General features: G+C 47.3%; 1 protein-coding gene across 1 annotated transcript in view; it reads right to left on the reverse strand.

Moving 5' to 3' along the window:
• SDK1 (sidekick cell adhesion molecule 1) overlaps nt 1-16,904 on the reverse strand; it is a 936,924-nt gene that overhangs the window by 239,966 nt on the left and 680,054 nt on the right. Inside the window, exons 23-24 of the mRNA XM_060260466.1 lie at nt 11,594-11,785; nt 8,590-8,711 (exon numbers count right to left, since the gene is read on the reverse strand). Coding sequence (XP_060116449.1) covers nt 8,590-8,711; nt 11,594-11,785 — 314 coding nt within the window. The remainder of the gene's footprint in view (nt 1-8,589; nt 8,712-11,593; nt 11,786-16,904) is intronic.

Below are 16,904 nucleotides of genomic sequence, written 5' to 3' on the forward strand. Positions count from 1 at the left end.
GACTGACCCAAGGTCACTTAGCAAATGCACGTGGAGGAGAAGTGGGGAGTCAGACCTGGTTGTCCCAGATCAGAGTCTGCACATTTAACCGCTACACCAAACTGGTATAATGCCATAAAGTCCCCCTTCCAAAGCGGCCCTTTTCTTCAGGGGAACTGACCTGCGTCATCCGGAGATCAGTTGTAACCCCAGGAGACACCAAGCTACCCCCTGGAGGCTGGCAACCCTAAAGCCAAGACATACCAAATTCTGCCCGTGATTCAGACCTAACGAGAAATCTGTGCAGTCTTCATATCCATATCTAAATGCAAAATGTGACATGAGAATTATCTGCACCTGAGAAATTTAGACTCTCGAGAACTCCAGATGGACAGCTACGTTATTCTGCAGCAACAAAATAAAATTAGAATCCAGAGGCTAACAGAATTTCTTCCGGCGTAAACGCTCATGTGTTAAAGCTCATTTCATGTCTGGTTCAAGAAAGCTTCTGAGAGTCTCCAGGGGTCGTTTTGTAGAAAAATAGGTGGTGGGGCTCATTAGCATAACTCATTAGCATATGTTGCCCTCCCCACCAGCCAAAAGCAACCCAACGCAAGAAAGGAGAGCCCCGGGCGAGTGAGGCCTGTCTGGGCTGGCTGGAGCTCCTGCTAGAATTCTCCCCCTGTTAAGAGAACTGTGGGACCTCTGGACTGGGACAGAACTCCCTTTCCATTTTTACATTTCAGAGAAAACCCCGCTTCTCTTTGGCGTAACCCATCACCCTTCACGCAGCTATTATGACAGCAAGCACTTAAAAAGAATTGTGTACGATGATGGAAAGCAAAATCATATGCCAATTGCAATTCTGTCTAATGACATGCAGTAAAAGCTTTCAATTTGCAAGCTCCCGAGCCTGCTCCCAACAGCACCGCCGACAGAAGGTTCAGAACGACAAGGGAAAAAGCCAAGTCTAAAGCCTGAGTCCTTCCAAATTAAAAACGAAGCGAGATCTGAAAGGGAAGGGAATTGTTTCGTGTACTAAAGGTGCAACCGAGTTTCCTTTCTTAGTTTCTTTTAAAAAAATGCTTAAAATTCAGTATTAAAAACATGTTGTTAAGAAAATTGAGGGAAGGGTCAGAGGTACTAAACATGACAAACTGCTGTAATGTCAATCCCACAAAAGAAAGGCAAAGACCAGGGGTTTTTTTGTAGCAGGAACTCCTTTACATATAAGGCCACACACCCCGATGTAGCCAATCATCCAAGAGCTTACAGGGCTCTGTTAGGGTTGCCAAGCACTTTGCAGCCCCCAGAGGGGGCTCTATGTACCATAGAGTTTTCCCTCCGAAATGGCTAGAGTGCCCAGGAAAACCATAGAGTTGTCCTGGAATTGCCTAGAGCGGTTTCCGCGCGATGTTGCCGGTGCGATGTGGGCCGGCGGGTTCGGAACCTCCCGGGTGGGGGAAGCCCCTCCTGGACTGGGGGCTTGGCAGCCCCACTCAGTACAGGGCCTACTATAAACTCCAGGAGGACTGGCTACATCAGGGGTGTGTGGCCTAATATGCAAAGGAGTTCTTGCTACAAACCAAAGCCCTGGCAAAGACTAAATTATTATCTGACATGCTGAGCCACACAAAGATACTGTTCTGAAGCAACCACAACACCTTTAAAAAAAAAAACATGGAGGAAAGCAAAATCCATTGCTGGTATAAAAACTTTATAGCTGCAATAAGGAGGCAAGTTTGATCAACTGAGACGCCCGGAAAACAGTTCCCAGGGGACTGGAAGCTGAAGCACTCCACCGTTTTTGTTTTTGTTTTAAAAAAGGTGAATTGACTCCCAGCCTTGGCGATAGATCAAGATGGGTAGCCGTGTTAGTCTGTCCGTAGCAGTAGAAAAGTCCAGTAGCCCCAACTAATTTGTGGCAGGGTATGAACTTTTGTGAGCGAACTGCTCGCTTTTCCAGATGTAGCTGTATCTGGCGAGCAATGACTCACGAAAGCCGATGTCCTGCCATACATTTTGTTAGTCTTTAAGTTGCTACTGGACTCTGGCTCTTTTCTATGACTCTAAGCATAGAGCATTTTACTACTTTTCCTTGGAAATCCGACGACGGCTTTGTTGCTTTTTACCTCTGTTCTTTGCCAAGGATTGAACAAAACCCAAGAAAAGGAAAAGAAAGGGAGAAAGTCCTCTCTTTACTCTAAAGTAAGCCATGATTAGAGTCCGGGAACGCTTGGCGAGCCGAAGCACTCTTGGTCTCACAACCAGTGTTCCCTCTAAGCTGAGTTAGCGTGAGCTAGCTCACAGATTTTTAGCCTCCAGCTCACACATTTTTTGCCTTAGCTCAGGAAGGATGACCCCAGAGCACAGTCATTTATGCAGGAGCTCACAGCTTGAATGCCGGCAGGTCACGAAGTAGAGTTTTTGCTCACCAAGACTCTGCAGCTTAGAGGGAATACGGCTCACAACAGCAACCAATGCTACACTTTACATTGTTAGAGCCAGGGCTTCTTTTTTTGTAGCAGGAACTCCCTTGCATATCAGGCCGCACTCCCCTGATGCAGCCAACCCTCCAAGAGCTTTCAGGGCTCTTAGTACAGGGTCCAGAGATAGAATTCTAGCAGCGGCTCCTTTGCATATTAGGCCACACACCCCTGATGGAGCCAACCCTCCAAGAGCTTTCAGGGCTCTTAGTACAGGGTCCAGAGATAGAATTCTAGCAGGGGCTCCTTTGCATATTAGGCCACACACCCCTGATGGAGCCAACCCTCCAAGAGCTTTCAGGGCTCTTAGTACAGGGTCCAGAGATAGAATTCTAGCAGGGGCTCCTTTACATATTAGGCCACACACCCCTGATGGAGCCAATCCTCCAAGAGCTTACAGGGCTCTTAGTACAGGGCCTACCGTTAAGCTCTTGGAGGACTGGCTACATCTGGGGTGTGCGGCCTGATATGCAAAGGAGTTCCTGCTATGAAAAAAGCCCTGGTCAGAGCTAACCATGGTTAGTTTTTAAAAATCCCATTTAGAACCGTGGTTAGAAGCTGGTTTGCAACACTGTGGCTTCAGCTCAGGGTTGACAGGGAAAATACCAGTAAAAGCACACTGTGAATTGGGTTATCTCTGCAAAATGAAAGGCAAGAGGAAAGCCTGTGAGAGGAAGGGGAGGGACAAATACACAAGAACGTGGCGTGCTTCTCATCTCCTTTGAAATGCTTTTCAATTCATGGTTCCCCCTCCCTCCCTTTTCTAAACCTCTACCCCAGAGGAGGCCAAACTTGCTTAATGTCAGAGCCACACAGAATAAACGTCAGATGTTTGAGAGTCGCAGGACATGAACATCGAAGGAAGGAGAAGACTGTAGAATTATACCCCGTCTTTCTCTCTGAATCAGAGACTCAGAGTGGGTTACAATCTCCTATATCTTCTCCCCCCACAAGAGACACCCCGTGAGGTGGGTGGGGCTGAGAGATCTCTCACAGCAGCTGCCCTTTCAAGGACAGAGTCTCAGAGCGGCCTACAATCTCCTTTACCTTCCTCCGCCACAACAGACACCCTGTGAGGTGGGTGGGGCTGAGAGGGCTCTCACAGCAGCTGCCCTTTCAAGGACAGAGTCTCAGAGTGGCCTACAATCTCCTTTACCTTCCTCCCCCACAACAGACACCCTGTGAGGTGGGTGGGGCTGAGAGGGCTCTCACAGCAGCTGCCCTTTCAAGGACAGAGTCTCAGAGCGGCCCACAATCTCCTTTACCTTCCTCCGCCACAACAGAAACCCTGTGAGGTGGGTGGGGCTGAGAGGGCTCTCACAGCAGCTGCCCTTTCAAGGACAGAGTCTCAGAGCGGCCTTCAATCTCCTTTACCTTCCTCCGCCACAACAGACACCCTGTGAGGTGGGTGGGGCTGAGAGGACTCTCACAGCAGCTGCCCTTTCAAGGGCAACCTCTGCCAGAGCTATGGCTGACCCAAGGCCATTCCAGCAGGTGCAAGTGGAGGAGTGGGGAATCAAACCCGGTTCTCCCAGATAAGAGTCCGCATACTTAACCACTACACCAAACTGGAAGGAAGGAAGGAGGGAGGGAAAGAAGGATGGAAGGAAAGAAGGAAGATGGGGGAAGGGGGAGGAAGGAAGAGGTGGAATCAAAGCAACTTTACATGCATTCTCTAAGCTGCTGGCTTGCTTGGATAAGTGCTATAAGGAGACAAATGCCTTCTCCAAGTCAGCTGATGGGGGCTTCAAGAGCCACACAACATGTCAGAAAGAGCCACATGTGTCTCCCGAGCCACATCTTGGCCACCCCTGCTCTCATGTTCAGCAAAGGCACAGTTTTGCACACAGGGTGAGTGGATAGAACTTTGGATATCATAACTGTCACCATTATTCTAAGATGGGGAAGCAATTTTGCTTTAGCAAAGCCTTGAGGCATGCCATGGCAATATCGCCATGGTGCACTAGGAGATGGACGCTGTCCACAGAGCACTCATCGAGATGGAGGGTCAGCGTAACTTCACAGGCATCCCTCGAAGTGGACCAAACAGCTCGGAGCGGTTTCATTACCAAGCAGATAACAATTCCCAACAAGACATAAGTATCACTGGTGCTGGTGTACAAAACCCCACCTTCAATTTGAAAACCAGGTAATTTTGTTCATTAAAAAATCCTGCAGGCGGGAAGGAAGCAGCATAGTTTTGCCTGATAGGCAGGGGTCGTTTTGTAGAAAAATAGGTGGTGGGGTTCGTTAGCATAACTCATTAGCATGTGCCACAGCCCCCAGACAAAAGCAAACCTGATGCAAGAAAGGAGAGCCCCAGGCGAGCAAGGCTTGCTTGGGCTGGCTAGAGATCCAGCCAGCCCAAGCAGGCCTCACTTGCCTGGGGCTCTCCTTGGCCACCCCCCCCACACACACACAGTCAAAAGGCCAGCAAGCCACCCACCACGCAAAATCACATAAGAAGTGGAGAAAGGGTGGTGCGGGCTTCTCCAGGGGTTAATGAGGGCTGCAGGGGGTGTGGCAAAACCCCTGGTGGCTGGCTGGCTGCCCGCTCTCCGAATCCAGGGATTGTTATGCAGCTGTACTATTCAATGGAAAAGGCAGGTGGGGAGGAGGAGGGGGGCATCAGAAAGGTTCAAAAGCTGTGCTCCCTTCAGCTCCTGCTGAATTCAAGGCCTGCTGGTAGGAGAATATACGAGGAGTGGGTGCTCCCTCTCGGATGGAGTAACAGAAACAAATGGGGCCATTTTCAAAACTGATGGGGACCAGTATTTCTCCAAGGCCCGTACAAAGACTGGTGGTAAAACTCTGGAGCATTGTATAGCCCAGTTCAGGCACATGAATGATTGGAAGTGTATTGTAAAAAGGCAATTCATCCTGTACAACCCCCTTGCGGCCTATAATTTAATCCACCCCCCCACCCAAGCCGTTCTGTTTAGCATGGAAACTTGTGTAATAGAATCTAAAGATCTCCATTGAGGACAAGATATATTCCTGAGTGAGCCGGACTTTGGATGTGGTGCCTTTGTAATTTATGTCCCGGCTCTCTTTCTTCTGAGCACATACAAAGATCGGTGTGAATTATTTAAAGGAGGAGACCTTCACATATATATTAAGCAGTATCTGAGCAGCCTAACCAGAAAGCCTTCCGTTTGTATCACCGTTTCCTTTATTGCTTTGCAAAAAAAACAGAAGAGAGGAAAAACCTGAAGAGACCAGAAACTTTAAAAAAAAACAACACAGAAGGCCCTTTTCACTCTCCTCAAGTGTTCTGCAGCCTTTCTCGACTGGGTTATGGGTTATTCTTTTCTCCAGTGGACACATACTTAAACTATGCCTAGAGCCGGATTAAAGCCGGTGGACTCCTTGAAGCTGCACTGCTTTGAAGGAGTCCACGGTGTGATTAGGCCTCTTTAATAGCTGCACGATGGAGAGAAACTCAACAGCCTTTTTCATCATCCGAAAAAGAAAGCTGCGCCTGTTAAATCCCCGCCCGTCACCAAAGGCAGAAAGCCTCTAGCAAGAGAGAAAAGGGGAGGGTTTCCTTTGTTACGGCCCATGGCGCCTTCCTGCATGATGGATCTTCAACCCAAATAATAAAGCCCAACTCAATGGACTCATTTCAACACCGGCTCTCCTTTAATCACCTTCAAGATTCCAAAAATCAACTTGAAACTTGCTGGAGGGAAAGATAACAGCAATGAGTCTGGAGGGAAAGACATACGTCGATGGGAGATAAAGACCAAGAACTTTGTGGGGGGGGGGGGGGAAGAGGTGCAAAAGGAAAAACAAGGGTAAAATATGCTTTTCTAAGCTGTTTCGCCCCCTTCCCAAAGCAAAAAGATTAGACAATTTAAAAAAATAACGGGTGGGGCAAACATCCCCCCAAGATGTCATCGCAGAGCTGAAAAAGACACAGAAAGACACACAGCCCAATTTCGCACTAGACCTTTAATCCTGGTTTAGCTCTGTCCCCAAACTGACATTCTACACTAGAATCAGAGAATCAGAGAAATCAATTCTATGACTCTTCTTTTAACAACAGTGACTCTATGATTCTATTATTTTAGTGTAGAGCAGGGGAGGTCAAACTCGCTTAACGCCAAGAGCTACATAGAATAAACATCAGATGTTTGAGAGCCACAAGACAGGGAAGGAGGGAGGAGAACAGATCAGGGGAGGGAGGGGAGAGGGAAAGAAAGCAACTGTAAATACACTCTTCAAGCTGCCGGCTGGCTTGGCTCAGTGAAGAGATTTAAAGAGGTGGTGGTGAAGGCTTCAAGAGCCACATGTGCAGAATGTCAGTTTAGGGACAGGGCTAAACCAGGATTAAAAGTCTAGTGCGAAATTGGTCACACTTTTAAAAAAACAGATTAGGCCAAGGACACATTCTGTCTCTGACACTCGCCAGCTAAATCCCTTGAGAACTTCACAGGGCATTGCAGAATTAGTCACCGACTCTAATTACGTAGGGTCACTTCGGTTTGTCATGGCTAATGACCCTCAAGAGACATACGGCCCATGAATCTGTCTGCTCCTTGCAAAAAAAATGGCCAAATATTTCAAAGGCAGCTGAAGCTGAGGCACATTATCTTTTACTTATTGTAGTAAGCCCCCCCCCCCCCCGCCGCCCCCTATTGGTCTACATGCAACCAGATCATTGCAACCTGACCAAAACATTCAGCAACAGAACGTGATGGAGAAGCCCTAGAAAACAAGACAGCTTCACAGATGCGGTCTGAAATCTGGAATTCCAGCTAATCTCCAGACTACAGAGACTACTTCCCTTGGGAAAATGGCTGCTTTGAGGGGGTGGGCTCTATGGAATTATATCCTGTTGAGATCCCTCCTCTCCTCAGACTCCACCCCCTCAAATCTCCAGGAATTCCCCTTACCCAGAGCTGTCAACCCTGAGAGAGAGAGAGAGAGAGAGACAGACACAGAGAGATTATTCATTGAATCCATGGGTCCACTATATTTTTAAAGGTAAAAAACGGCATCTTGAGTTGAGTTTGGAAAACTGGCACCTTGACTTGAGTTTGCTCTCGTTAGCTCAACTGCATTGCGGTTGTCCCTGGTTTCTCTGAGGTAAGAGGGAATAATTTTTTTGAGTGGGGGGAGAGGAGTACCTGAAAGTGGGAGATCCCTGTCCAGACTGTGTGTGTGTGGCAACCCTATGGCTCAGTATCATCAACAACCTGCTCTGAGAAGAAATGTTTTTTTTTTATTTCGCCAAGCCATGAAATTCAGCTATTCCATCTAGCGCTTTTCCTCTTAATAATGAATAAAACTTAAGACAAGCCTTACACTTCTGTGCGCAGCCGCTGTACAGTGTTAGTAATGATCTGTCGGTTAGGTCTTGGCAGATGTATCCTTTGGACACTTTTCCTGTTAACATAAATGCCCACTTCCAACACAATCCAAGCAAACCTATTTGCTCGCTTGCTAATAGCGCTCCTGGGGTGCGTCCCTGATATCCCGCAGCAGGTCGGAACCCACAGTGCATAGCAAATAAATAAATAAATAAAAGAACAAACAAACAGCAAATCGACTACATCATTACCAAGCAACCTGAAGTAGCTATTGCTTCTGTTCAGTCCAAATTCTGGTCACCCGATGTCCCGCTAGTTCAGGTGGAGGGGATATTTGTCTACATCACAACAGTTTCATTTATTTATCATTTAGATTTTTTTTTTTTAGTTGCCGTTACAACTTTAAAACCACATGCATAAGGTAGAAAGGATAACAAATATACACTATCAGCAGCAGCTATCAGCCCCCTACCTCCCGCCCTGCTTCCAACTGTTAAAAGGCACGTGATTAAAAGGGGTGGGGGGGGAGTTTGAGGTTTTGGAGCTTTCTGCATGTACCTTTGGGAGCATCACTCAGTTTCCACCCCTGAACCTGGTTGACTAATCTTGCCCTCACTACACAACAGATGTCGCTGTGGCTATGCAAGCGCAAAATCTTGGGCACCCCCCCCTTCCTTTTAAGAACTCACGAGAACCCCTGGTTACATCGTTCACAGAAAAGTTTAATGCTCACGCTCCAGCATGTTAGAATCAAGTTTTATATGCCTCATCCTACCCCTTAATAACCTATCACTAAATCTTCTGCTTACCTGGCCCTCCACTATCCATTTGGAGATGGAGGTTTTTCCATCATATCCAGGCCGGAACTGAAGCGTGGCGGAGCGAGGGCTGATGTTGGAGATGACTAAATTGGATGGCACGCCGGGAAGCTCTGGACCAAAGAGAAAAGACAGACAGAGAGAGCGAAAACCAAGTCAGAGTGCAACAGCTCAGTATTTAAGTGATGTCTGCAACTCCATTGTTTTTTTGGGTGGCAGATTGAAATGTCCTTTTGTAATGGTTACCACAACAAGTACGGTATCTTAGAAGAGTCTGGGTATGCTCCGAGAATGGTGAATGCCGGCTGCTGAGTAGAAACTTGGGACTACAAAAAAAGCAAGGGTCCGATAGCACCTTAAAAGACTCACAACATTTGTGGCAGGGGATGAGCGTCTGTGAATTGCTGCTCGCTTCTTCAGGAGTGCAAATGAGCAGTGACTCACAAAAGCTCATCCCCACCACAAGTGTTGTGAGTCTTTAAGGTGCCACTGGACTCTCACTTCGTTCTGTTGCTACAGACAGATTTACGCAGCTACCCGTCTTGAGGTACATAAAAGCATAATCCAAAATCTAACGTATTTTTGACATGGGCTCTGGTTTTGGATTGTATGTCTTCCATCAAATTGTGTATACCACTCTTGGTTGTAGTTTTAACCCCAGAGAGTACTGAGATCTAGCTCACAAAATCTGCTGACAATCCCTGGGCCGAAGGAGGCCGACTTGAAAGTGACAAGGGAGCGGACCTTCTCGATTACAGCACCCCACGGGTGGAACCAGCTACCAGAAGAGGTACGGGCCTTGGGGAGCCTTAATCAGTTCCGCCGGGCCTGCAAGATCATCCTCTTCCAGCTGACCTTTTAATGTGGAACCATCGTTATCGCCATGAAAACTATGTTTACACGCATGTATCGAGACTGTAGCACCATATCATACTGTGGTTTGAGTTTAAACGCTGTTTTAAATGTAATTGTATATTTAATTGATTGTGAATGTTGTTGTTGTATTACCGTGGGGAAAAAAAACTGTGAAGGGAGGTTGTAAGAATAGCACCAAACTGATTGACTGTTTCTCTGTTTTACTGTTTTGGTTTTTGTAAATTATTTAATGTATTTTAGTATTTATTAAGCCCGATGGTTGAATTTTATGTTGTGAGCCGCCCTGAGCCTGCCTCGGTGGGGAGGGCGGGATATAAATCGAATGAATAAATAAATAAAATAAATAAATAAAAAAATGTTATGATGTATTTATGTCATATAAGCTGCCCTGTGCTTGCTTCGGCGGGGAGGGCAGGATATAAATTCAAAATTATTATTATTATTATTATTTTCTTTCTTCCCCCCATTTTTCTTTTCTTTTTTTCCCTCTTGGCTCAGGAATTCCCACTACTGAGTATAGGGGCATCTACCTCTTAGGCTTGTACTTTAACACTTACGGTACCTTAGTTTGGTTAGTGGTTTTTTCACAGGCTATTTCATCAATATTTATGTTAATATCCCTCTCATTTTCACCCAAGGTTACTCTGTTTGTAAGCTTGATTACTTGCATTATGTATAATGGCTTTCCTTAGGTTGTTTTATCGCATTTCCCTCCCCCCCCCCTTTTCTTATTGTTATGCTGCTTTATAATTAAATAAAGTATGTTTTTATTTTTTAAAAATAAAATGTATAATGTATTATGATATGCAGGGGTGGAATGCTAGCAGGAGCTCCTTTGCATATTAGGCCACGCTCCCTGATGTAGCCAATCCTCCAAGAGCTTACAGGGCTCTTAGTACAGGGCCAATTGTAAGCTCCGGGAGGATTGGCTACATCAGGGGTGTGTGGCCTAATATGCAAAGGAGCTCCTACTAGAATTCCACCACTGATGATATGTTCTTGCTCTCTGCGTGCAAAGATCAGGCCAAGGTAGCTCCATGCAGGGGAGGGAAGGGCAAGAGCTGACCAGCGATTCAGGTCCCAGGCAAGCACACGTGGTGGCACAGGCCTAAGGGCTTGGGTTGCTTGGGTTGACAGATACCTTGAACTGGTCCTGGCCATCATTATGGCTCTGAGTTCTTCTCCAGATGGAACACAGGAAGGAGACGGGGGGAGGAGAACGGTGATGTTGCTCCAAGCTAAGCTCCATGATCCTCTTCCTCTAACCTGCTCCAGTCAAGATTCTGACCACCCCCCGGCTTATGAAATCCATACAAACACAGACCTAAGTACAATGCCATCACACACAGTGGCACTGTCAGGTTTTTTTTTTTGTAGCAGGAACTTTTTTGCATATCAGGCCCCACCCCCTGGTATAGCCAATCTTCTTGGAGCTTACAGTATGCTCTGTACAAAGAGCCCTGTAAGCTCCAGGAGGACTGGCTACAACAGGGGTGTGTGGCCTAATATGCAAAGGAGTTCCTGCTACAAAATAAGCCCTAGGCACTGTGCAGTTAATCATTCCACTTTGATACTGATTTGGCTACAGATTATGATTTGCTTTGGGCCCCAGTTTTGGAATTCTTTGGGAATATTTCCTTTTTGCCTAATAGAATAAATTGTAGGCTTTTTCTTAATTCTTAAAACCTAGCATATTATGTATTGTTTTTGTAAATTGTTTGTTATATGCATCCAATGATCTAAATTGGATTTTTGTATTCTTTTATTTTCCTATGTTCTCTATGTTCCCCCTGTATTGGATTAGATTCAATAAAATAAAATCTAAAGGGGGAAAAAAATCATTCCACTACTAACTGCAAAAACACTCTATCATCATGAGTTGTCACAACTTCCCTTGAATCCACACTGTGTGTATACAAAAGCACAGACATTCAAATCAGAGTAAGTATGAACTAAACACCTCCACAGATAACCTGTCTTGCTTCGGTTTGCCGAATTCGCTCCCAGATAAGCAGGTTTCGTGATTCCAAGCAGGATATTCGGCACTACAAACAAAATCTCATTACAAGCGTCGCGCCCGAATTTCCCAGACCGACGGAAGCTCTGCGGGGCTACCCACCTGGGGGGACGCCTGATGAGATGGTGGAGGAAGTGACTGCGCCGGTCCCTTTTGCTGTCATCGCCGCCACCTCGATTGTGTAGGTGGTGAGAGACGACAAGCCTGTAATTTTGTCCTCAAGGGTTGTGTTAGCGAGAGTGCGAGCGAGACGGGATTCGTTCCTGCCATAGACCTCCCAGGAGATTTGGTAGCCTGGGGAAAAATATATATGACAAAGAGATCAAGCAGCTGTTATTAGTGGGGCTTCCTACGGATGCTCTCTGTGCAGTCTCCGGCATCTGTCAAAAGAAAGGTAACTCAAACACGGGCAGGGAAGTTCCAGAGTCATTAACTACCCTTCAAATAGAAACACACTTCCCGTGGAGGATGTATCTGCTCATTAATGGGATGGTGACCATTGCAAAGCATCCCGTCCCCCAGAGAATCTGGTTCTCCAGACTGCTAACGGGATCTACTGCATCTTCGACACTAGTCACTAGTCTGTGACTAGTGGCGTGGAGCTGGCCCCCCAAAAAAGTCTTTTCTGGCATCAAGGAAATCCTCTCCAATGTGGTAGTCCTCCTGCTTCTTCCGCTGGTGAATATTCACACACCGTGCAGCGTTTGCATTGTCCCACCAGCTCTGGTTTCCAGTCCAAACGCCATCAGGTTCAAGCTCACTACCCAGAGACCTTCAGATCAGGTGCACACAGATTGCCTCTCTGAGGTTGTTGCATCAACCTTTGTACACCAGTGTCACATCATGTGGGTCAATCAAGATCAGGCCTCAGATTCAGCAGGAGCTCACCGGAGCACAGCTCCTGAGCTTTTCTGAGAGTTCCCCCTCTTCCTCCCCACCTACCTTGTCCATTGAATAGTAGGTGCAGCTGCATAACAATCCCTGGATTAGGTAAACAGGCAGCCAGCCAGCCACCAGGAGCTTTGCCACAACCCCAGCAGCCCTCATTAACCCCTGGAGAGGCCCACACCACCCTTTCTCCATTTGTTATGTGTTTTTGGGTGGCGAGTGGCTTGCTGGCCTTTTGACTGGAGGAAGGGGCAGCCCGGGAGAGCCCCAGGCGAGCGAAGCCTGCTTGGGCTGGCTGGATCTCTAGCCAGCCCCAGCAGGCCTTGCTCACCCAGGGCTCTCCTTTCTTGCATCGGGTTGCTTTTGGCTGGGGGCGCGGCATATGCTAATGAGTTCCACCACCTGTTTTTCTACAAAATGACCCCTGATCAAGATTATTAATTTATTAAACAAAAAGTGAAGCAGCTAGGCTTGCCACAACTCCCAGTTACCTTCCCCCAAGACCAAAGCAACCGGGCCCATTGTAGCACCCCCCTCCCATCAATGAAGCAGCCAGGAACGCTGTGGTTCCCACCCAACCCCAATAACAAAGCAGCTGAGCCTATAGCAGCTCCAGGCTATCCCCCCCACCATCAGCAACTCTGCCGGTCCACCAAAAGGGATAAGTGTGTTTGTCTGCCAATGCACAAACAATGCTTTTGTTTTTAGGGGGGAAGAAGAAGAGGAGGAGGAGGAGGAGAATGGATGTATACCCCACCCTTCACTCGGAGTCTCAGAATAGCTTACAGTCTCCTTCCATTCCCCTCCCCTCAACAGCCATCCTGTGAGGCAGGTGGAGCTGAGAGGGCCCTGACAGAAACTGCTATTCAGCAGAACAGCTCTGAGAGAGTTGCGAGTGACCCCAGGGCACTTCAGCAGTTGCATCTGGAGGAGTGGGGGAATCCTCTTGGATTAGAATCCGTGCATTTAACCACTATATCAAACTGGCTCTCTAAACCATCCCATGTAATATTTTTACCAATATCAGATTTTTCTGCAAGCCTGGTGGTCTCCCCAAGTTTGGAGAAAAACCTCCTTTGTCTCAGTGTTAAGCCCAATTTGTGGATTTAGATATCCCCCGATCTGCCCACGCTGTAGTCTCCACAAAGACCCTGGCTGGCACTGGATTTTTTTAACAAGGCCAGTATTTTTAATTGAGCAAGGCCGACGACGTAGCCCCTGCCTGTCTAATTCACTCCTGAGCAAGCTCAAATAGATGACAATAGCAATTCAACACAGCTCCACGTGACACTAACATAACGTATTTTCTGCACCTCCATACGAATGTAGAGGACATTATATGCTCTGCAGCAGATCTCCTGTAATCTATCCTCTGTGAACATTACAGAGGAGTGGTAAAGCTGCAGTACTGCAGTCCAAGCTCTGCTCAGGACCTGAATTCAATCCCGGGGGAAGCTGGGTTCAGGTAGCCGGCTCGAGGTTGACTCAGCCTTCTATCCTTCTGAGGTCGGTAAAATGAGTGCCCAGCTTGCTGGGGGGAAAGTGTAGATGTCTGAGGAAGGCAATGGCAAACCACTCCATAAAAAAAAGTCTGCCGTGAAAACGTCGTGATGTGACGTCACCCCAGAATCGGAAACGACTGGTGCCTCCACAGAGGACTACCTTTACCTTTTAAATTCTTTTTTTTCTCAAACACTCTGATGGGGACACAGAACTAATTTCCAGTTTAAAAAAAGAGAACTGTTTTAGAATGGGTGGACCATATTCTGCTACGCCTTTTAGGTATGAAAGCACCGATGGCTTTCCACTTAGGACAAGTTCATAGATGGCGATGGCCCTGATGGATCAGAGGTCAACGTTGAAGGGGTACATCACCACTGAAGTGAACAAAGTTTCACACTTGGGGTGGAGCCTGAATTTGAAAAGGATGCATCGTTTGCATCAGGATATACTGGGAGGATTTCTTGAATAAAATGCTCAGGTTTCAAAGATCAGCCAGACCACCGCAGCTCAAAATTATGATTTTGGCCCTGTGCAATTATCTTGGCTGCATTTGCTCTAGCCTCACAAACAGGGAGAATTGCCATCCTCTAGATGAGGGGAGAAGAGTGTGTGGACTCTTATCTGGGGGAACCGGGTTTGATTCCCCACTCCTCCACTTGCACCTGCTGGAATGGCCTTGGGTCAGCCAGAGCTCTTGCTAAGTGGTTAAGTGCACAAGACTCTTATCTGGGAGAACCGGGTTTGATTCCCCACTCCTCCACTTGCAGCTGCTGGAATGGCCTTGGGTCAGCCATAGCTCTTGCTAAGTGGTTAAGTGCACAAGACTCTTATCTGGGAGAACCGGGTTTGATTCCCCACTCCTCCACTTGCAGCTGCTGGAATGGCCTTGGGTCAGCCAGAGCTCTTGCTAAGTGGTTAAGTGCACAAGACTCTTATCTGGGAGAACCGGGTTTGATTCCCCACTCCTCCACTTGCACCTGCTGGCATGGCCTTGGGTCAGCCATAGCTCTCATAGGAGTTGTCCTTGAAAGAGCCAGTTTGGTGTACAGACCCAGTTTGGTGTAGTGGTTAAGTGTGCAGACTGTTATCTGGGGGAACCGGGTTTCATTCCCCACTCCTCCACTTGCAGCTGCTGGAATGGCCTCGGGTCAGCCACAACTCTCGCAGGAATTGTCCCTGAAAGGGCAGCTGCTGTGAGAGCCCTCTCAGCCCCACCCGCCCCACAGGGTATCTGTTGTGGGCGGAGAAGATATAGGAGATTGTAACCTGCTCTGAGTCTCTGATTCAGAAAGAAGGGCAGGATATAAACCTGCAGTCTTCTTCTTCTAAGCCAGCCAAAACATTCTGTTATCTTTTTCAAGCTCAGTGCAGCGCATCTATTGTCCTAATCGGCAGAACAGCTGACCCCCCCCCCCCACTTCTCCGAACACAAAACTGTCTGCGTGAGTCCTCCATTCCCCGGCTCTTTCTCTTTGCCTTCCATGAACTTCCCAGGGTTTCAAAAACCTGAAGGGTTTTTTTTTTTTTGGGGGGGGGGATGTTCCAATTTTGCTTCTGATTTTGCTTGTTCTCCGCCCTGGCTCCTCTGAAACTCCACCGACAACTTTATTCTCCCTGGAGCACGTGACCCTTTCTTCTGACGGCCTGCAGAGAGAGAGAGGTTGTGTTTTTTTGGTGGTGGTGGTGGGGGGGGAGTTTTCTTGATTACTGCTGATTAGGACGAGGGCAAGAAAGCACAGTATGTTCTTGCCGCAACGTGAATCGGAGATGATTCAACAACGACGAGCCCCTTCTGCTAACCTGGCTGGGGGGCGTCCGTGTTGTTTGCAGGAACAAGAAATGAAGATGATTTCTCTGAATCGTGGCATCGCCGACAGGGAACATGCTGGTCCCCAGCTTCAGAGACCCCAAATAGAAAAGGGAGTAACTGAAGCAATCTTTAAGGACAGAAATGCCAGCCGGGAGCATTAAAGACTGTGTGCTTCCCACAACCGCTTGGCACAATGTGTTCTTTCAAACTGCCTTTCCTGATGTTCTAGTGCATTTTGACAGGAGCCTAGGAATTGGATCTCTATTTTCCTGAGTCTTCTACTGACATGCTCTCCTGATGGTCACAGGAACACACCAAGCACCAGTTTGGTGTAATGGTTTAAGTGTGTGGACTGAAATCTGAGAGAATCAGGTTGGATTCCCCACTCTTCCTCCATATAAAACTGCTGGGTGACCCTGGCCACTCACAGTTCTCTCAGAGCTCTCTCAGCCCCACCTACCTCACAGGGTGTCTGTAGTGGGGAGAGGAAGGGAAGGAGATTGTAAGCTGCACTGAGATTTTGAATGAAGGGCAGCGTATAAATCCAATGTCCTCCTCCTCCACTATTTCTTCTTCTTCTTCTTCTCCTTCTCCTTCTTCTTCTTCTTCTCCTTCTCCATCTCTACTATTATTTCTTCTTCTCCACCTCTACTATTATTTCTTCTTCTTCTTCTTTTCCTTCTCCACCTCTACTATTATTTCTTTTTCTTCTACTACTATTTCTCCTCCTCCTCCATTGGCTCACTTGGGATTCTATCAGAAATCCTTGGGGCCACAAATCTGGGTGGAACTTAGGCCGGGAGTTCATTAGCTGCTCTTTGTCTAGGTGTTCCTCCCCCCCACCTCCGCCCCCAGGCCTCCAGTCACAATCCAAAGTCATGGTTTGGAGTGCAAGACTTCTTTTTCAATGTGACCACTTCCACCTTCCCTACTTCAATCACTTGCCATTCTCTCAAGCTCTGCAGGAACCAGGCAAATTTACCTGGTGTTCTTGAGCAGACCAACTCCCCTCCGATGTGCATGCAGCCAAACTAGCATTCCTGGACCGTGAGCATCAGGTAAAAAAAATAAAATAAACTTTAGTCTCAATAATACAGGAGGGTAACTGAATTGATCTGAAGCAGCAGCACAAAGTTTGAGACTGGTGGCACCTTGAAGATCAACAAAGTTTTATTCAAGATACAAGTTTTTGTGTGCACGTACACTTCTTCA

This window comes from Heteronotia binoei, chromosome 20, assembly GCF_032191835.1.
Source record: "Heteronotia binoei isolate CCM8104 ecotype False Entrance Well chromosome 20, APGP_CSIRO_Hbin_v1, whole genome shotgun sequence".
In the NCBI taxonomy this organism is placed as follows: domain Eukaryota; kingdom Metazoa; phylum Chordata; class Lepidosauria; order Squamata; family Gekkonidae; genus Heteronotia; species Heteronotia binoei.